At 40.9% G+C, this 22,024-nt stretch overlaps 1 protein-coding gene across 1 annotated transcript in view; it reads right to left on the reverse strand.

Moving 5' to 3' along the window:
• LOC135476344 (LIM/homeobox protein Lhx1-like) overlaps nucleotides 1–22,024 on the reverse strand; it is a 66,741-nt gene that overhangs the window by 24,662 nt on the left and 20,055 nt on the right. The window contains exon 3 of the mRNA XM_064756343.1: nucleotides 14,078–14,712. Coding sequence (XP_064612413.1) covers nucleotides 14,078–14,712 — 635 coding nt within the window. The remainder of the gene's footprint in view (nucleotides 1–14,077; nucleotides 14,713–22,024) is intronic.

Genomic DNA, 22,024 nt, shown 5'->3' on the forward strand with positions numbered 1-22,024 from the left:
TTTCATACTGCATATTAAAATTGTGCAAAGATATGTTTATAACAGTAACGTAACAATTACATAACCACAGCAGTCTACAGGTATCTTACTTCATGTATACAGGCACTTCAAATGCGAGACCACAAGTGTAAATTTTAGTTTTATTGTGCAGATACTTCAACATAATAGACAGTACTTAACTGTCTATTGCACATACAGGGGTAACGTTAAGCATTTGACACATGCTTACTGGGGATCTTACGCTTACAATAATGCGCTACTGAACATGCCCTTGATGTGATATTATATAGAAAAGGCTCGAATCAAAGGCATCTTTGTTTTTCAGCGGTAAATATTTTGGTCACGACAGCCCGGCTTGCGTGATTCTGGCTCATTCTGAGTAACTTTGGGTTGGGCCGCGGGTGAAGACAACCGAGTCGATTTGCTATGTACGTGTGAGAGCCAGCCAGACCAAGACACGCACAGCGATCGGGGAACTTCGGCATCCCTCGATAATTGTCGGCAACTGTCGCCAACACGCGATCTTCTTGACAGTTAAGGAAATATTGATGGGTCTAAAAATTAGAAGGAACAAATTGGCAACGCGTGCGCCAACCGAACCATGTGTTAATGTTGCTATTCAACCACAAAAGGTCGCCCATTGGTATATTACGAGCGACAGTGCCTAAGAGTCATTAAAAGGCATGACTGACCACATGAGCAAAATAGCCACCGGCCAGCCCCAGCAGATTCGCAATTGCAGCTGTCGACGAGTAGGTGATAGAAGAACCGATTGACAACCCGGTTAAACACAGAGAAAGAAACAGCTGGATTCATTGTATTCATAAGCTGAAAGGGGTTCATCAGAATGTAGTTAACTTGGTTATAGCTATACTTATAATAGTCAGGCAGCTTTTGTCAGTAATGTGACTTTATAGAGCGTTACCTTACAATTATCTACAGGTTGTGTGAGGATACACTCAAAAATTAATCTGTTGTCTCAGTGACGCTAGAATGTATTTCACTGCACATTATTCTGTTAAACATAACACATATATTTTCCATTAGACCAAAAGAATATTACATTGTATATGACACATTATTATGTCAGAATAACAGTATATATTCTAGCATTACTCAGATAACAGACTTTCCGTTAAAATTAAGATTAATTTTTCGAGTGTATGTGCATAATTATATATGTCTGAAAAGATTTAGCGTGGATGACACCCAAAAGAATTTACTCATTTCAGGAAACATCGACAAAAATGTAGAAAAATAAAATCCGGACTACTTTGATGGAATTATATATGTTTTTCTCTGTGTGTCGATAACACAGTTTAAAGTCTCATGACAAAATTATGGTTTTATATTAGACGAACTTTTGCACAAATTTTAGGCGAAAAAGAATGAGGCTTACATTTTTGCTAAAAACTAAACAATACAAAGCACACTGAATTCCCTGCCTCTGCTTTCTTGATATATCTGTAATTAATTGAAGTAGAAAACCGCGCAGATTTTCACAGAACTATTCTCTATCAAATCTGGACCGGGCATGTAAAACATTTTTCAGCTCAGCCTTACATAAATTAATCCCTATTTTACACTACACTTTTAATGGATAAAGCATTCTTAAATAACTGCTTTTTGCTCAATCCAATAATCAGATCGACATGAGATGCTACAATACATGTTTCATAGCCATGTAAGGGTTCTGCCGTGCTGACTTTAACTTTACTCCTGTAAATAACACACCAACACCAAAACTTTTTATTCAGTATGTAAATTTCACTTAGTCAGAGTAATAATAGAATCAAATACGGCAAAGATAAGGAGTGGTGGTCTTCCGAATTTCTTGTTAATTCCTCCATGGACGAAGCATCACAGTTTAATTACGATCAGTAATTCAACCGTGTCGCCAATGTAAGGTTTTTGTCGTATGAATGGTTGGAAACAATGGAATAAAGCGGTCGAACCAAGTAGAAGTAGTCGTGTCCAAGAGCAAGGAGGGTGGAAATGTATTGAAGGCGGATTACAAGTTAAAACAACGCTGAGCTATTCACCCTCCCCTCTCCATTCTTCCGCGTATGTAGTGACCAAAATTAGATTTGCATTCTTCGCCAAGTCCATTGAAAAGCCCGTTTTTCTATTGGATTAGTCACGATTGAAGGACCGCGATTGCGTTAACTGCTGGTGTTGTTCTCTGCTTCGCATTATTGTAGAAGCTTCCGTGAAAGAACAAACGGGGTGGGGGGGTGGGTGGGGGTGATGGAACCAACCAGGAAACCAGATGTGATTCAGAAAGAATACGTGTTCCTTGGTAGGACAGATGAAATCTATGGACCCTAGCCATGCGCACACTCTACAATAGTCGCGCCTGAAAATTTACTACAGAAGAAAGAAAAGCACCTACGGGACAAAAGCTTGTCCACAATACAGCCGCTGGGAGTTTGACAACGTGATGGCTGGAGACCGTTTGCTTCTAAGCATGTGTAACTGATAGCAGCGGGGCTATTCATGAAAATTTCGCCTGGATCTTAGCCTGTGTTGCTCCTCCGTGATCCAGGCGGAGACTCCGGCTCTACCCAACCTCTACACCTGCCCTTCCCCTTCTCAAATCGTTTCCATCGACAATTCTTGACACCTCTCGAGAAACTCAATCTAAGCTCAGCGTTCCTCTTTACGTGCCCAATCCGTCCTCTCGCGAGACCTGTACATATTTCCGCAACAGTTGTAACAAAGAACGACATTTCTATAGCGAAAATCGAGCTTCCAATAATATTTTCCAAAAAATCAAGATTTTACTGAAATTGTTTCAATTTCAAATCAAGGCTTGATACAGAAACGTAGTTGTTTCATTAAAAACAGATCTCCTCAGCCCCCTCCCCCCCGAAAAAAAAACAACAAACATTTGAAATTTTTTTTACAAAATTAACGGTTCTAAAAATATGTGCGTACATAAAATAAGTTAAAAAATACTTTTTTGCCTCAGGTGTTCCTAAATTGGCACTAAAGTTAAGCTTTACCGTTTTCATATTTTCAATGCCAGTCAAAAGGCATTTCTCATTAAAGCTTATGCGGTTTTAGAGCATCCACGAAGCCTTAGTTTTGAAAACATATTACAATTCATTGCACACAATTAAAATGACATCTGATATTTTTCAATAGTGGAGTGTGTCAAAGTTTAGCTATTGTGGAGTGATTCGGTGTAGTGCCGTAAATGCTGAGACAAGAGGTGTGACCCTAGATCACCGCCAGTCCTTGCTGTTTAATCTAAATCCGCTCTTCAGTCGGCTTTGCGCACAGGAAATGTTTTAATTGCGAGACTAAAAAAGCGCCGTTAACTAAGGGCGTCAGCGTAAGCCTACCCGAAGTGGCATCGAGGGGAGAGCATTTGGCCCAGTTAAGTCGATCAACTTAAACACAGCTAACAGTTCGCAATCGGATTCAACGTGCCAGGGACATTCGCATCAAGCCGCAAACGGTTGCAAAACACCTCCAAAACTTCCGTGTATCTTTGATCAAAAATTTATGACATAATGGGGGATTGGCCCAGTGTCGTTTCTTAAGTACACCCCCAAGGTGGTCCCCGATCTTGGGTCTTGTTTTATCGCCCGGACAATGACTCCTGACACACCCGCCTCTGGGTGTTGGCAAAACCCGGGAGTCTGTCGTCAGCGGATGCTTTTACAATAAAAGTAACTGAAGCAAACTTTCCCGATATCACCTTGTCGAGTAAACTCTTCTAAGAACAGGGGTTTAGCTTAAAGCAAAGCTGCTTTTCGGCACAAAGGTTAGAGAAGCAAAACTGCACTGTTTTGTTCACCTTGTTTTATTGTTGACCTATTCATCATTCATTCTTTTGTTTTCTCCATTTTCAATTACACACAATTTCAATGAAGCTTTAATATATGGCTACGTTAAAAGATAATAAACGAATTACAATGACAGGACCCAATATATTTGAAAAGTATGTTTCTATACATGCCGAATGCGACAGTACTGGGTGACATAAACACTGAGGCGCAAAGCAAAGTTAGCTTGCAGGACGAGCACCTGAGATAAAAAACAAACAAAACCAAAACATTCATGATTTTATGCTGACATCGCTTATCTCTTTTAGTCCGGCGCGCTGATGCAAACTTGGAGGGAATAGGGAGGGAGCTGTGCGAGTGTGGATACATTAGGCGATAGCAATTGGTCCTGGGGTCAACGCACATCATACCTTAATCGAGCTCTTCAGCGTCGGAAGGTGCATAATTCTACAAGCTGCAGCGCCCTCGGCCAGTTCAGCGACGTTATTTCCTGCCTGTGAGCATCAATCACCGCTCGGATAACTAGATGTCAGTCCGGATTTGGTCCGGGCGGGACTAGCGGCCGATAAGGCCGACCGTCAGCTCTCCAAGGACGACATCAACTCCCACTGATGTCCCGAAAATCGAGCCAAACCATCGAACCTATCTGGGCTTCGTTTACCAAAAGCAAAACTTGTTTTCCCAAAGGATGCCGCCGGTCCGACAGGAATTCATCCGCTTCTTACGTCATCGGCTTTTCCTGACAGCCGAACCATCGAAGACAAATTCCCAGTCAGATCTCAAGTCACCCTTATCAACAGCGTTTCTTCCAAATCAACAAATATATTATATTTTCACATTTTTCATGTGGGTACGTGTGATTTCTTTTAAGGTTTTGAAGGCCATTTCGTTTGTGGTGTCTAGAAGTAATACAAGTTCAGCAAAAGGTATCATCCACTACTGGACAGTGTATCTGAATCTTACATGTTTGGATCACTACATTATTATCTACCCTAGCATGACAAATCATTTATTATATTGTACAGATACTTATATTTCTCAAAGAATATCTTTTAGGTAGTTCAGTATTAAATATCTCCGGAAATGGAAAATCGTCAACAAAAGAACAATAAATGAAGGAACGATGAATTCTTTGAATTAGCGTTCTGTAACATGCATCGCGTTCAGCATTAGTGTGCATGAGGTACCATGATTGGAACATTACAGAAGGAGAGATTCGACGAGGGCTTGTCGGAACAAGGTAAAAAGTAAGAGAAAATCAGCGGAGCATAAGGAGCCGCAGCTGGCCGGTATTAAAGCGTGTAAATGCCCGGGTGCGTGACTGTATTAGAAGCCGTGGTCCCCAGAGACTAGCTTTAACACAGCGCATCAGTAAGGCGAGCGCCAGTATCGGTTCTGACGAGGCAGAAACTCATGCGACTGATCCCTCGATAAAAAGTAGCTGGATTCATGAGATCCCGACCGTTCTGGCACTGCTGGACGTCCCCTGTGGACTGCACACGTCATCGGGCATTGGGATCCGGTGCGAGTCTCTGCAGACAGCACAATGTTTTGTCAAACGACGTTTGCATCTGTCTGTCTTTCTCGATTTTCTTGGGAAAGTAGAGATGCAAAATATGAAATGACTATTTTTTTTTTGAAATGGTCCCAATGTTTCGTTGCATGAAAGGCATAACATCGTCACGCTAAACATACATCTTACTTCACCTTGGCAATCGTCCACGATCATCCACATTCTATAACTATTTCCGTTTCAGAACCTATATTGGATAATTGAGGCAAATAATAATAATAACTAGATAACTAGATTGTTCCTATCTGCGTTTTCATATATATATATATATATATCGTTTCACACGCTATTCACGTAATCCAATGGGGTTATAGCCGGAACTCCGGATAAACATTTTGCCACTCCGCAGGCGTTTGTCAGAAGCCAAGATCATGAATAGTGATACTTGATACATTATACTTTGAGGAAGACATGGCAAAAATGTTTGGTGATACATAACTTTTTACTTTATTCGCCCTGAGAGAGAGAAAGTCAAAGGAAATTTCAGCATACGTTCATTCCTCAAATACCCCAATCAATGTGACAGTTGTTGCTTCTGTGAAAAATGACAAAAAAAAAATTCCACATGCATAAGATCCACTGGTGTCGCTGTCTTCAACAAATGGCACTTTTTTTCTCTCAAAAGAACTGACTTTGTTGGTTTTGAAGGGGTCGTGTGTAAATAGGAATGTTAGTGCAAAGAGGATAATATTTGGAATTTTTTTTCTTCCTTAAACAGAAAAGCGAAACTCCATATGGTAGGGGCGAGAAACCATGAATTAAACTTTGGGTAGTTTTCGTGACAGTTTTCAAAACATTCAACAAGGGACTTTGCGTTTGTGGAGGTCGGAAGTCAGAATGATTGCCTGTATGGCTTGTCATTTGGGGCGCCATGGGTTCTGTCGGATCAGCAGGGTTCTAAGGCGCTACTCGGGGGATTGCCAGTGAAAGGCAGGGGAAAAGTTTCGCTTCAGGAGAAATATGAAACCCGATATGGAATAAAAAGTTTAGCACATGTTCAGTAAATGTGGCGTAACGTCTTGGTATCTTGAAGAAGACTTGCATATGAGGCTGCCTTTTTTTTTACTACCAACTGTCTTGTTCTGACGAGCTTTTTTAAAATTTATTTACGCCAATATGGTCGTCAAGATATATGACTTTACTTCAGGAAACGAAACCAAATGAATAGTTTGTGTATAATCGCCCAGAGACTAAATATTAAAGGAGGCCGTTAGTCAGTTTAATTTGAATTATTACCTGAAATTGCGAAAATATATGAAACTGGCAGTGGTTGACACTGCGTCTTGTGCAGAAGTTAGAATTACCCATAGATTCTTATTGGATATGTGCCTTACACATATATGATGACAACACAATATTTTGAGTAATTCTTGACCAGCGACGTCTAATAATTCCAATTAACATCACTGCATTTTTAAACTTTTTACCTACTTCTGCTTAAATAATGGAGTTAGGGAGCGTATAATTGGCTACTACTGAAACATTTACATGAAAAGAATAAAACTCTCACTGAGGTAAATTGACAAGAGACCGTATTTTATCGGTCACGTGTGACCAATTGCCAAAAGTCATTACACCGTTGCGGTTGCTCTGGTTTTATTCTCCGCTGTACGTCTATTAGGGGGATTTTTGTAAGCATTTTAGTACCTGGTTTTGCTTATGGTTTTTCGTACATCCTAACATTGGGCATTCTCTCAAATTTTGCAGCTATTCATACATTCCCAATCTATCCCGATTAGTACTGTTCACTCTCTCTGTGCCTATTCTTTGCCCGGGTCACCAGTTACAAGGGCCCTGGCTTTGGATCTTGCGCTTGAAATAATGAAGCCGAGCAGTCTCTTTCATACTACTAGTGTAGTGCTACAGAGACAAACGGCATGAGCTCCGAGGGCGGCATGAGCTTCGAGGGGGGCATGAGCGAAACGACAACAAAGACAAACGTTCTACTGAAAAGGCGTCATCTTTTCCACACAAGATGAAGTGGACATCTGTACACAGGGAATTTTTTTTTATCACATAGCCTTTCGATATGAACAGGTTCCTACTGCTGTTAAATTCCATAAACTCCCCGCCCAACAACATTCCTGTTTAAAAACTCGTTCGATACCATAAGCCCTGTGAGTATAGTTCCACTAGTTATCCTTCAGCTGCCGTACATGGGAAGGTCTGCCAGCAACCTGCGGATGGTCGTGGGTTTCCCCCCGGGCTCTGCCCGGTTTCCACCCACCATAATGTTGCCCGCCGTCGTATAAGTGAAATATTCATGAGTACGGCGTAAAACATCAATGAAAGAAATAAATAAATATCTTTCAGCTGGAAATGCAACAAACTTTTGCTAAATATATTATTGAAGTACATCATAACACTGTGTGAAAATGGTGGAATCATTTGTGACAAAGGCCGTATGATCTCAAGAACACCCTGGGGCATAAATCATATCTATTTATTGTATATTTTTATGATGCGTGAAAAAATCCATAAGAAATCATCACTAGATGATTTTCATGTAGGGTGAAGTTTTAACTCGACGTACAAATAACAAGTATTATTTACTCTCCAGTCGATATGTTCTGGTAGCGATACCATGGGATAGTCGCATCGACTAGCAAAACCCATCTTCTGGTCGTGTGGGCCAAGTTCTTATGGTGTAGATCCTCGCTCGTAGCTCGCACGAGCCAGTCAGGTTGAATTATAAGGCCTTTATAATTGACTCTGTTTCGTCAATACGATCGAAACATCAATCTAGTCTAGCCCGTCTATTTTCGCCGCCAAGCAGTTCGTCACTAAGGACACATGGATTGATGGACGTGTCATGCACCAATGAGCGACGATATCGAGAGTTTGTGCAGACTTTGCTTCCGTTTGTGTTTCTGTAGAGACCTGCACCATAAGCTCAGTGCTGAAGATGGGGAGTCTCTTCTACAATAACAACGTCAACACATGTTGTCACTTATCCATTTAGTTCTTCAAAATAGTGATGCCAAACGCGGTCACGTATGAACAACACGCTGTGACGACCATAAACAGGGCAGACATAAACTAAGTCGCATTTTCTTCAATGTGATTTAGAAGAAGATGACATAAAAGATATAACCTTCACTACTTTTACGGTACAAGCATGACTTTCCACAAGTCTAGTTCCTAATTAAATGGTGATCCTGAAAAAGGTATGAAATAACCGTTCTTACTAGGTCATTGATAATGCTTGATGATCTCCAAAAGGACATTGACAAAACAAATATGTTCGTTTATGGTTTGCCTACATGAGAATCGAAAGTTATCGCGTGAAACCATTTGGATAATTGCTTAAGGCAGATATTTATCAAAGTGTATCAGAAAATATGTGACTAATTTTCTATAAATGGTCGTTTGCGTCGTTGGCGTTCTATAAAATCTCTGTGACCTAGTTTTCCATATAACAAAACACGCCAAAACATAAACCTTGAATCACCCAAGCGTTCATTTAGTTTTAAGAAAAATTCCCGATGATTTGGAAACCGGAAGATCAACAAAATCTTTACAATAAGAGCAATGTCTGAGAGCGTCAGGGTTGTGATATCGGTCATAAAGGGCTAACCACTTGGCCCCTCCAGCCAATGTTTATGGCACAGTCTGGAGGGAGATTTTGATTCAAATAGATCGGTGCATGAGATAACTTTTCCGTGAACTAAAGCGCTGGACAATTAGTCAAATAAAGTTAGCCCGTTAGCTGTTTGAGGTTCAGTGAGGCAGGCGGTGCCCGCGATCCAGATATCCAAGGAATCAGTGAAGCAGACGACACTACTCGTGCCATCAAAATCCTCTCTCTTGAACTCCATTTCCGATTTAGGCCGATAGCCCCGGTTGCTTCTAAGGCCAGATAAAGGCACGGATTTAAGATGGCTGAAGGTTCCAGCGCACGGGCTGTGGTTATGAGTTTGAAGGGATTAAGCTATGACAAACGGGAGACAAAACCGATCGATGGACGGCGGCCTCTGCCTAGAGCCTTCACCCGGGACCACCACGCCGGGTTTCACCCGGACACCGATGATGGGCAACTCGCACCTGAGACGCCTAATATGTCATGGTCCATATTCCGTGAAAGTTTTTCACCCCTTGACTTCAAAGAGGTGGCATTAAAATCATTTCGAAGCGGCTGAATTGTGGGCAAAGTATTCCGATATATACGGCCATCTCTCAAGTTAGGGAACTTGTACATACTTGCTGCAACTTGCAGTACATTTTTTTTAAGTTCAGTAAACTGCTATGACATAAATGTTAATTTGGTACGATATAGTACGATACGGACTTTCCACCCCAAATAACCATGCATATTCATGGCTTGAGCTACATGTTTTTTGAAAAGAAACAAGCTTTTTGAACATTTGTCGCGATTTTGCAAACGAATCTGCACAAGACTGTTGTGTTGAGACGCATAAGAGTATCCAGGTTATCAGGTTCTAAAGGTTATGCTTTGTGGGTTGAGCAGCGGGTTTCTTATATCGGAGGCGGTCATGTTTTATTGTCAAGGCTTCTAAAAAGCCACAAAGCTGTGAACGCTCTGGCAAATTCCTAACCAGTTATGATATACAAAAATAGTCAGCGATGCATGAAACACGTCCATGTATATATCATAAAGATCGTTGATGTGGACACTGGCTTAGCACAGTATATGGGTCGTCATATATTCAGTGCTTTTGTATAACCTACAGATACATGCTCAGAGATCGATTAGGGGGTACCACTCCGGTTTTTATGAGTGGTTCTTAGTCTATTTGGGAGGACAGTTGTCATGCTGTGTATCTTAAAGCAGGGCGGAAATTTGCTTTCATAACAGAAAGCTGTAATTTTTATCTCCCTAAATTATTGGAACCCAACAAAAATTGTACAAACTTATCAGTGCCAGAAATGTTATAATCTTGTTTATATTTTGACCGGTTTATCCTTTTAAAACTGACTGAAAATTATAGCCGACAGTTTGGATACTTCTTTGTCTGTAGATTAAAAAAATACCGCATTCGACTAATACCATACATGCTCTACCTCTCATTTCAAATGATAGCATTCAGCAACCAATCAATGCACGCGGCAAAATGGCTCACGTGTTTTATCATGCTCTTGTTAATGTTTGATTAAAGGAGGAAGTCATCGTCAAAGTCCTTGAGACTTAACGGGACTACATGGCTGATAATGCTACATATGATTACAAATAAAACATGCTGGGCACATTTCTAAAAGTAGCCTTCTGGAATAACTGGTGCTGCTGTTTTCTTTGTTATTTCGTGTATTAAAGGGTTTGAGATACAACAGCAATTATTATTCCCGCAGACCAAAGTTCGATCAGAGATGCACAGAGCAGTGTTAAATATGGCAATAGGCGAGGACAAGGCTAAGCATTAAGCTAAGCCTGGGGCTTACTTGGGAAGGCAAGGTAGTAAAAGTAAATGAAAACAACCCTATTTTCCTCAATAATCCCCCAAAAGATTGCGAAAAGCAAACCGAACTTTTACAGAGCAGGAAATAAAACCCAGCGTAGTGCACATAAATATTTAGTCTCCAGAGGCGCTTCGATTTCCGCTTCCAAAAGATAGAGCGCACTAGACCGGGCGTCGAGAGCGCGGATCCCCTGACAGTTGCCCGGGGGCCAATTTCCCGTACCTACAATGTTCCCTCCTCGCCAAGCCTTCCCGACCACGGCGGGCATGTAACCCACACCTTAAGAATCACTGGACACCGTTGATGAAGGGGGATCGTTTTCGTGGATGCAGACGTGATCTGGTTTGTCGAACTACTTTTTACGACCCTCCAAGTGAATCGCCAAACAAACGGACACGAGGCTCCAATGAAATAGCGCTTTTCGTCACGAGCATGCATCCTTCACTCAATAGGATTAACTTTCAAGATTAAGGATTGGCATGTGTGAAGAAAATGTATGCATAGTGCCGTTTCCCGAGTTCAGATATCTTCACCATTCGATGAAAATTTTGAGCAAATAAAAGAGATTTCCTCTCATTTTCTTCCTTTTGGCTTTAGACGCTTTCATCTTCTTCGGACAACTATACTAGTTTGAGCAGCTTGACGAAAGAAACACGCTAATGATGGCGTATTTTAAGTTATCAACGCACACATGAGCATTTGAAACCCTTATATTTGTAATGACATCACCAGTGACTTTTATTCGGCGGTTGTCGATTATAACATAGTCCACATTAAAGCTCTACTCGTGTGAACTGAAACTGGCACGGTTAAGGTGTCGGGCGACATCTATAAAGGATCTTATTTGTCTCCATTTGCCTGCAGCATTTAAAAAAACATCTACTTTGCCAGTCACGATTCAGTGAACAGAGAGGGCTACCACTACTTACAAAAGTCGACAGACTCTACATCCCGGCTACAAAGATGATAGGGATAAAAAGACGAATAAAACCGACAGAAAAAAAATCTCTACAAAAATTTACAATGGAAACAAAGCGTATCTTTGTAGATGTAGGCAGGTGCCGAGGTTACTCCACGGCGTTGTCTACCTGTCATTAAGAAATCACACTGCACATCCCTCACTCTACTGGAAAGGAGTGCGACTTTTTGCACCATGCTTTTATCAACAGAAAAAGACAGTTTGTACAGCATACGTCAAAGCCTGGAAAATGTACGAGTCCGAACTCACCCGTTAAATGTCAGGTGACAACACGTTTCACTGAAGCTCACATGGGACAGGGAGTTCAAAAGACTTAGGGATCAAGGGTAGGACTATATGTAAAAAAAAGCATTGAGCTTCAGACTAGTTTTATATGGCCACAATGGGCAAAATATTGTTTAGGCCACAGTAAAGATCTGTGGTGTATTTTACAAAGTATAAAAATGTCCTCAAAATACATTGAATCACTGAAAGGCGACAAGCAACAAAGACAAAGGTAAAACAAGAGACATAATTCAAAGCGACACACGTCACAGCCCAAGGGCGGGGTCGTTTATGCACAGGTGTATATGTGGGACCTTGGGGGAAATGGCTGGTAGGATGACGACACCTGGCTGTATCCACCCCCGGGATTCCTGCATAGGGGGTCGAACTTAGTGCTATCAGGGTGTATATTCCCCCTAAGATCTGTCAAGAGTAAGACTAGCTGACTTGTCTCGACGCACAAAGAAACAGGAACAAACTATCCAACGCCCTGCTAAAGAAGTCATTCGATAGCCCAAAAGGAAGGATCACATGCTCGTCGACTCGCGAAGTCTATGTTCAGTTTTCCGACTCATTGCTCACGTATGGTCCGAACCTGTCATCAGTGTCAGCTTATCTGTTTGGGGTGGGAGGCAGACGACACCTCCCGATTGTAACAGACGATACGCAGTTTGCACGCCACAACAATCACACCGGTGCGAGAATGCTGACCGGTGAAAAGAGCGGAGCGGACGAAAACGGCGCAAGAGTATTGGGTTTCAGCTTGCTTGGTCGGCGCTATGAAAGATCTTGCAATGAATATGCGACCCAGAAAAGAAACATAACAATACATCGAACAGCCAGGCGATACAAAAAGGGAAGCCACTCATGTCACTCATACAGGTTCTGTATAACCTTCTTTAGGCTAAAAGAGACGCGGGGACTAAAACGGCTGTCGGAATACTAGTTGGACATATGCCAGATCAACTGCAAGTCGCAGCAAGAAAATCATATAATATGGGTAAATTTCAAAAGTTGACCTGTTGATCTAGTTCGTTATTGAACTTGAGATTCATAATTTTAGATATGACATCAGGTTTATACAGTCCGTGGCCTGGTAACCCCTAAACATGTGATGACGGTCACCTCAACCTGGTACAGGGTTAAGCCAGATAAATTTGTCATTTATCCCACTATGGTTGAAAGTATTAAACCCAGAGGCACCCCTATGTCGTCATGTAGTATTTGCACCTGACTCTACAAGAGGCAGTTTCAGGTTACAGTTTAGTTTTTTTTAAAATGAGCAATTTGTTCCCCACCCACTTCCACACTTCTTAAAATACATAATTTTCACAAATTGTATTGGATTGGAATCATTTGCTTATCGAATGTTATCATATATATAGCTGTGTTCATGTACGGATATGTTTATGAATTAAACAGTCAAGAATATCTATAGTTTTTTTTAGCTGGGTATATAACGACGTGGGTGAAAGAAATCTGTGGGAACACAAGAAGAGTCGGACTTGACGTTTGAGTCAATAGGTGCACCTCTGATTACTTGATAATGTGCAGCGTGTTGAAAGCCACGGGTCATCTACAACTTGCAAAATGCTTGAGGAAAACAAATTAAGCCCCATATAATGCATCACGCAGCAAAGCGGACCCCTTCGATCTTTTTTTTATTTGTTAGCTGATATCAGAAAGTGGAAAGTCGCTGGTTGGAGCGGAGTAGTGATAGGTGAATCCCACGCCGCCTGGATTACCCTCCCCTTGCCTCCCCATCCTTCCCCAGTCATATCAATGAATATTCATCAATCATCACACTGCGCCCACCCGGAAACTATAATTGTATGTCATACACAGATTCCAGATAATCGGCAGTGCTAAACGATGGAGCGTATGGCGTGGATCCATAAACCATATAGCTGGTCTGCAGAGGAGACTTCCTTGTATTGAAGAAAGCAATATTGCTGCCGTGTACATATTATATACACACCATACAAGAACATTACCGTTCATTTTATAGTCAGTGTTGATGTAACAAAAACAAAAGTGAGCATGATAACATACCTGGATTACACGCATGTTGAGCCCAGTTTCTTGTGCCAGTTGTTCCCGTATGTGCCGTGTAGGCTTGGGCGTGGCAGCAAATGCTGCTTTCAAAGTTTCCAGCTGTTTGGCTTTAATCGTTGTCCGCGGACCCCTTCTTTTGGCACCCGGTGTGCCACCGCCACTATTTGCACTGCTGTTTAATTCCCCAGATTGCTGCTGCATTTCTCCTGACGCATTGCTGCCATTGCTGGTTGCACTGCTTGCGTTGCTGCCGTTGCCAGTACTATTGCCACTACTGCCCGTACTTGAAGCACTGTTCGCAGACGTTGCACCATTTGAATTTCCATTTCCAGTGCTCCCAGAAACACATCCATTAACAATACTTCCGGTCGTACTACCGTTACTTGGAGGTCCCCCGTTTAGGCCGGGTTCTTCTTTGATTGAAAGAGGCCCCAATGTCGGGGACATCGCCCCTGGTGGAGTCAATGTATTATTATTTGTCATTAAAGTGTTGTTGTTGTTGGGAATATGAGGCAAGATGCCGTCTTTGCTGTCTCTACTGTTATCACCGTCCATACTGAATTCCTTGTCTGATAACGGTCCCTGGTTTTCTATGCCACTGTCCATTCCGGGATCATCCTCAATATCTGACCCTGTTGGCAAAGAAAAAACCAAAACATAAATCAATGAATTCTTGAAAATGGAGAGCAGAATTGTAGCACCAAACCTTAAGAAATTGTCACTTCGATGGAATCAAAAAGAAAACAAACAGCATATCTGTATAAACCCGTCTCTGAATGTGACACCACACGTACCATCTGGTCCTGTTAAAAAGGTATAACATACATAGTTATAAGCGAAAGGCAGTTCTTAATGTCAGAAGATACAGTATACGATGAAGGGTTCGTAATTACCATTCTTCGTGGATGTCAGTTTCTTTTTATCCGGCACGCAATGCTCTTGACTGGATTGTTTTCTGATAGACACTGTATAACAGTGTACACATATCCTTGCACCTCGGTCAGATGCTGAAGTGATACTCTCGCAAGTAACTGCGTAAATGAAGAGGATCTAAGTTTTGTTCCGGAAAAACAGGTCTAGCATTTGTACCTGTTCTCCTTACTCTTTCCGCTCAGCGAGCCGAGAATGCTTCATCGTAACTGAATGTGGTCGAGTCACCTGTCTGAATTTCTACATTTAACAAATGGTTGTTTTATTCTGTCTGAAATGAAATTAAATTTATAGCAGAAAGCTTGTTTGCAAAAACGCAGATAAGAACTATCTAGTTATTTACCAACAACGTATATATATATATATATATATATATATATATATATATATATATATATATATATATATATATATATATATATATATATATATATATATATATATATATATATATATATTTAGATATCCCTCGCGCATGCATACATATATGGTAAAAGTATAATAAACAATTTTACATACACGCATAGGATGTTTAATACAGTTCGCTGAGAGTAGCATGTCAAACTAGACTATTACTACCTTTAAATACAAGAGCCTTGTATATCGTAAAAGCCTTACCGTCGTTCTTTTGCCAATAGCGTATGTGTACCAGTAATACACAACTATTCTATACGTATCTGACATTGGATAACGACTAACATGACGTGAGAGCGGGTTTAAGGTTGGTCATAGGCCTTGAGAACTAGAGGGCTGAGAACCCAGGCAGGAGTAAGCCTATTGCTGTGTGCACGTGTTGGAAATGGCTGTAATTGAACAAGCGATTATGGTAAATAATTAATCGAGCATCAGCAAAATAACCGGGAGGTTGAGAGGGGCGGATGGAGGACGACTTTCTGACCGGGAGTAATTGGTTTCCCTCACGAAAGATTCATTGATGTCTGTATACTTTGTCGGGCAAAATGCGGCCAATGGCCAGAAACATCGCTGGCTTCCAGTGATGGCTGTGTATGCCAACTGTACAATTGTATTACACTCAGCATGCGATTAAATACGACACAGTTTCTATCAGCTCATCTTAAACCACATTTAGACACATTCACGTACCTATTTATTTGTACACATAGAGTAAAATATTCGACGTCTACAAATCCATTGGACGAAAATGATTTCTTTATCATGTAACTGCCGGAAATACATACCTGCACATACTGGTTTGTGTTGGCGGCTTCATAACTGCCAGAAATGCACGGCTGTTTTATATTAATATATACATATTTGACTAATGGCGCAGTCCTACATGAAGTTTGGTTACAATAACGTTGCTATATCTCACAGTGTGTTCTAACGTTGAGTACAAAATCATGTCATTAGAACGGTGCTGACGTATAATAGCTATAGGGGGCTAAAGATACTGTATATTTTGTTAAGGTAGCTTATTTCCCAGTATTATTATGGACGTACGTTTCAAAGACCACACATTGTATATGACATTTGTATTTGTTTAAAGACTTTGGTTAAGTTAGGTTAATTTCAACAACCGATGAAATAAGCTTTATTCCAAAAACTAAGCACCACGGCCACAACAGCTTATACTGAATCCAGACAGCCTGTTTAAACACTTAAATTTTGAAAAAAAAATGAGATGGCTATGACAATTGTCGCCTGGGAAAAGACCCAGTTTCCCACCGCATATTTCTAGGGAGCTTGGGTGGGACATTCGGCCCTAATTGTAGAGTTTAAGTCAGGAACAACTGTTTAATTGGGTATCTAATTAGAGGGAAGGGTTTCCAAAGTTTCATCTGTAACCGCTTAGGAACATACCACAAGCTGGGGACTAGGCGAGCAGTACAGTGTCGGGAGGGTCAAAGCGCCAAAAGCGTAAGAGAACTTGGGAACATCTGCTAGGTGCTTGGACTCTAAGCGAGTCAGGTTTCCCAACTGCCCTCACCAGCCTCTCACGCTGTTCATTTTATTGGGCTTTATCAAAAAGTTATGTAGGTTTTACACCCTCGCCAACATATTTATTTGACAGCCAAGAAAAGTTACGGCCACGCAAAAGGACTCTTTGATCAAGCTTTCTCCTTTGTTTTAGTCAAACTGCGTCAAGGAGCACTCGAACCAGCCACCTTTTTGTATCACGTATAACGCCGAGGGGTACGTTTTAAAACTGCAATTTCATGATATGATTGTACATTCATATTTTTGTGAAATGCGTTAATCGTCATGATGTTCGGTTTTGCTTTAATGTACATATGACATAAAACCTTCTTCAGATTTTCACTTCACCGTCTATTTGAAATAAGAAAACAATAATCAACATAACGCTGAGGTCGTCCTTTTACTTGTCTACCTGTGGTTTGGAATGATTTCCTTTCTAAGTGACCAGCTTTTAAACGACGCTCTGTCGTTACAGACCAAGCATGCAGCCCTTCAACTCAATCTGCTTCCGCAAAACCAGCCACTGAGTGCTTTGTATGCAGGGTAAACACAGGCTTGGCGCAGATGAAGCGGGGAACCAGGCCGGATGTTACTTAAGCAGTCATGCAAGAGGCTTCCGATTTGCATATTTCGCTGACTTCATTGAAGATTTGTTTATACCCTGTTAATTTTCGCCTTGGATCGGTAGTCAAGGAAGCGTGCTGCAATTGCCTGGGAGACGCACATCGTCGGTGTGGTATTTCGGCGAGGGTGGGTAACCGGCGGTTCAAACCCCTTGATAGCGCTGTCTCCGTTAAACCCGCTGCTTGAAGCCGGCTGAATTCTGCTGCTTCGGTGGGCACGTTACCGCCGTTCGGTAAGTACGGGATATTTTCCGGCCCAGTGATCAGCGGTAAAGCCGCCAGAGAGCCGCTTCAAGTTGCCGCTAGGGAGAAACACCGACTCATCCTGCTTACTAACAAAAGGTACAGACGTGTTAAACTGTACTCTGTCGTAAGGCATTCCGTATACCGATAGTTCATGTAGATAGGCATGGTCACTCCGCTATACCGCCACCAGTCATGACTATTTCGTCCTTCCCTCAGATTTAAAACTCCACATACCCTGACCTGAAGTCTAAACAGTCCCCTACTTATAGAAAATAAATTCACAGTTATCAACGTAGCTAACATTGTGTAAGGCATGGGGAAAGCTACATATCACGTGCTTGTCTGTTAACACGTGGCAAACTTCAGAATTTGCACAAAGTGTCAAATATCTTTTTCCACTCAGCGCACAAAAAACCTTTTATAACCAGTAATTTTATCGATATAAATAAAATGCAAAAACAATGGGAGCAGTTTGATTACTTTGATAATGAAAGATAGTATTAAGAATTAACTGATGACGAACAGCTCATTTGTATTGAAGTTTATAGTCACTTGAGGAGAGCAAAATATATCTGGGACTTCAAGCAATACATGCAAAAGTACACAGTACGATGCTTTCCGGGCTGTATTTCTACACGGGTTTCTTGAAATAGAGACAGCGCTATATTAACAATATATTGTACATCCCTATTACCACGACACACCTGTGCTGGCCATCTCTCTGGAGTAGACGTCAAAGTTTAACTAATTTCGCCAAGAAGTGCCAAGGGAAGCCAATAAACCGAAACAATCGTCGCCGTCCAATGAAGTTCCTCAGCCGAGGTTGCCATAATGCCAATTTTCTGAGGGATGAGTTTTCGCAGTGGTTATTCGGGGAATAAATAAACTTAACTAATTTCGGCAGTCTCTGATTTGCAGAGCCCTTGAGAATATATTCAATAAATTTTCCTCTCCCATTGGATACCTATGAAATCGCATTTCTGGACGAGGACTGTTCCCGACTGACTTGCAAATCGAATAACATGGAGACGATTCTCAATTTTGTCCCGAGTCATAACGAAGTCGTAAAAAGCCGGCGAGATGAGAGCGGCGAGAGAACGGACTCGTCACACACCGGGAAACCAACGTGTTTATAACTTTGTAATTATTCCAGTTTTGTTTTACACTCTTTTCCCACGAACGACAAAGCAGTATATAACCAGACAACCTCAACGACAGACGGACAAACTTTTTTCCAAGAGTGTGACAGAAATCAAGTTCTTTTCTAAATGTGCAAATCACATGGGAAAGGTACTAAAAAGAAGTCCATTGAAAATACTCCATTGGTTGCTTTGCATTGTTTGCATTCAGACGACCACTGTATTATGTCGATCACGTTTTTTCACCTCCTTTGCGAGAGAGTTCCTGTGTCAACAGAACGTTATAAGAGACATCGTGCAGCCTTTCCCTAGAAAAATGACAAACCTCAGTTGTATACGGCTTGTGTTCAGAAGAACTGAGACCGTCTAGCGTTAACAGGACGTGATTTAGGTGAAACTAAAGCATATTATAGGAGAAGTATATAAATGTCGCCGCGTCGAGGTCTTCACAGATGCTAATACAGTCCGCTTTAAGTTGTTAGAACTGTTGACAAAAATCAACAATTTGCATGTATTTTGATTGGGTTTCTAAGCATTTGCTATTTATTTTGTTTCAGCAGAAAGCTTGTCACATTAACTGGGGCCCAAACCCTTGCATTAAATTTCTTACTCCTGATAAACTTATTAAGAACCCCTAAATGTTCAGCAGTTTGCAAACTAGACCTTTCTAGCCCTCGTGGAACTGGGTACGTATTTAACTGTAAGTTCACCCTTTTTGGCACCAGATGGTGCCCAGGTACTTCTTCAATAAATTGCAATTGCAATAAAAGTTCTTGATGAACCACATATCCAGCTTTGACAATTTGAACCACAATAAGTATTCATAATGGGCAACATTGTCTTCATCAGCTGTAGCTTCGTAATAACTTATGAGATATCACAAACAGTGAGAAAACGGACTGATCACAGCACATCTTCAGATAGATTAATTTAAGAAGTCGGAGTTCTATTCTAACTTTCTCTCAACTTAGACTGTTCTAAAGTTTTGTGCAGAGCGTCCTCCCACGTGGAGCCCCCAATCAAATACATGTTTATTTTTCTTGTGTTTAAACAGATTTATCTTCACTTAAGTGCACGTGCGATGGATATTTATCTGCACGTGTATACGGACTGAGCTTGAGACAAGTGGGAAACCAACAACTGCCATGAAACCTATGCTCAAATAAAGGTTTCCGAAATAGCGTTTGAGACAGCTGCAAGTGGCTGTGAGATCGGGCAAACAACTGCGATGACGTCAGTATTTTTCCAGCGATACCGACACGTCACTAGATGGCGCTCGCCAGCCCTATCACCTGTTAACAACAATTTCTAAGATTTGACCTCGCCGAGAGCCGCCAAATAAAGGCGAGAAATTTATCCGGTTGTAACTTTGGTATATCGTTTTCTGTCGCAACACATGTGGGGTGTTCACACTCACAAAAACTGCAGCTGTAAGGAACGTGATCGTGTTTTATTCGGTGTATGATATAACACGATGACAAGCAGAGATAAGAAATGGAAATAGAGCGTACTTAGTACATGGCTGATTAATTGATATTAATTACATTGCAGGACATGAATAGTTTGTGCTATACTTACTTACTCAGTCTACTTCACTCAAATACCAGAAAAGAAATCGCTCAAGTTAAAAAAATAGTTAAAAAAATATATATATATACAGCATCCCAAAATGTGACCCTGAGTACAATTTTGTTTCGTTCCAACGGAAAGATACCTTACTGAAAAGTTTGGCGATTGTGAAAATCCAAAATTTGATGAAAAAAAAGAGCTAAGACAAGTGTTCAGTTATATACTAACGGGAAGATTAATGAAACGCAGATGAAGTGTGTACCTAAAACAACTCACACGAAAACTGATTATTCCAAAAAAGAAAAAAAAAAAACGGCAAAAGATTCGACCTGTAAATCGACTAGTCAAAATTGCGGAAAAAAACTATCGCAAGATCAAAACACCTGGGAAGAAAAACTTCGCACTATGTTGGTCGGGTGGCCTTTGAATGTTCCATAGGTTATAAATCAAGCTACTATCGCTGGTTTAATCAAATATCATAAACAGGTATTATCGGGGTACACATAGGTGGCGCTAACTCGATCGTGCGATACTTCGCAAAGATACGATCTTGTATTCCGAGCTATAATCTATTCCCGCCTGCTTTGCTTGAAAAGATAAAGGCGTGAAAGAAAAGATTCACTGAGAGAAGAGGGGTAAAATGTGTAAAAAAAAACCCCCAAAACATAGGACAAATCTTAGCTGGGGATTTCCTATTATGCCGCACTTGTTATAGTTGAACGCGTTCAATCAAAGGTTAATCACACAGACTAGAAAGGTCACGGCGGAAAGACACGTACCCTTGCACCTGCGTGAAGCGGTCGTGATTTTTGAAATCGCAACACTTAGACTGCAAAGATTAAAGATAAGATAGGTTCTATAACATGGCAGAGTCTATTCACAGATAATTATATTTCCTCTATCTGAAGTCATAATTATTGTACACCAGTATACAAACTATATACACAAAGCAGGCATACGCATCAACATGTTCCTTTAAACATATCACTAAACGTTTTTATTTGTTGTTGTTTTATAGTTTCATTGACTGATTTAGATTAGAATAACATTAGTTTTTATTTTCATGTACGATTTCATGTAAAGCTTTATATAATGATCTAGCTCTTGATTGGTGCATACATTTCAAATGGCTGTTTTATTATCAACAATACTGTCGTTCCACCCACATTTAGACACATTCAAATGTGCTTGCCGATGAATCCATTAAATCTGAACAGTAAATTCATCATAAAATGATCAAATCAAAAAATCTCATTAAATCATTTCAGCTCGCTGTCGGTCTGAAAAGAAACCTGAAATAACTTGAATTTATATGCAGATTTTTCTGCCGAATACTGTGTCGAACATCCATCAGCCAGTGGCGCCATGATGCAATGTTTATATCATAAATATGGCTGAATGTATTCATCAAGAAAAATAAACTACGCTGGGAGAGATATGAGGCCCGTACATATATATAATCTCCTGAATGCTGTGGATCTAGCTTTGTAGGAAGAACG

Source organism: Liolophura sinensis, chromosome 10 (assembly GCF_032854445.1).
Source record: "Liolophura sinensis isolate JHLJ2023 chromosome 10, CUHK_Ljap_v2, whole genome shotgun sequence".
Lineage (NCBI taxonomy): Eukaryota > Metazoa > Mollusca > Polyplacophora > Chitonida > Chitonidae > Liolophura > Liolophura sinensis.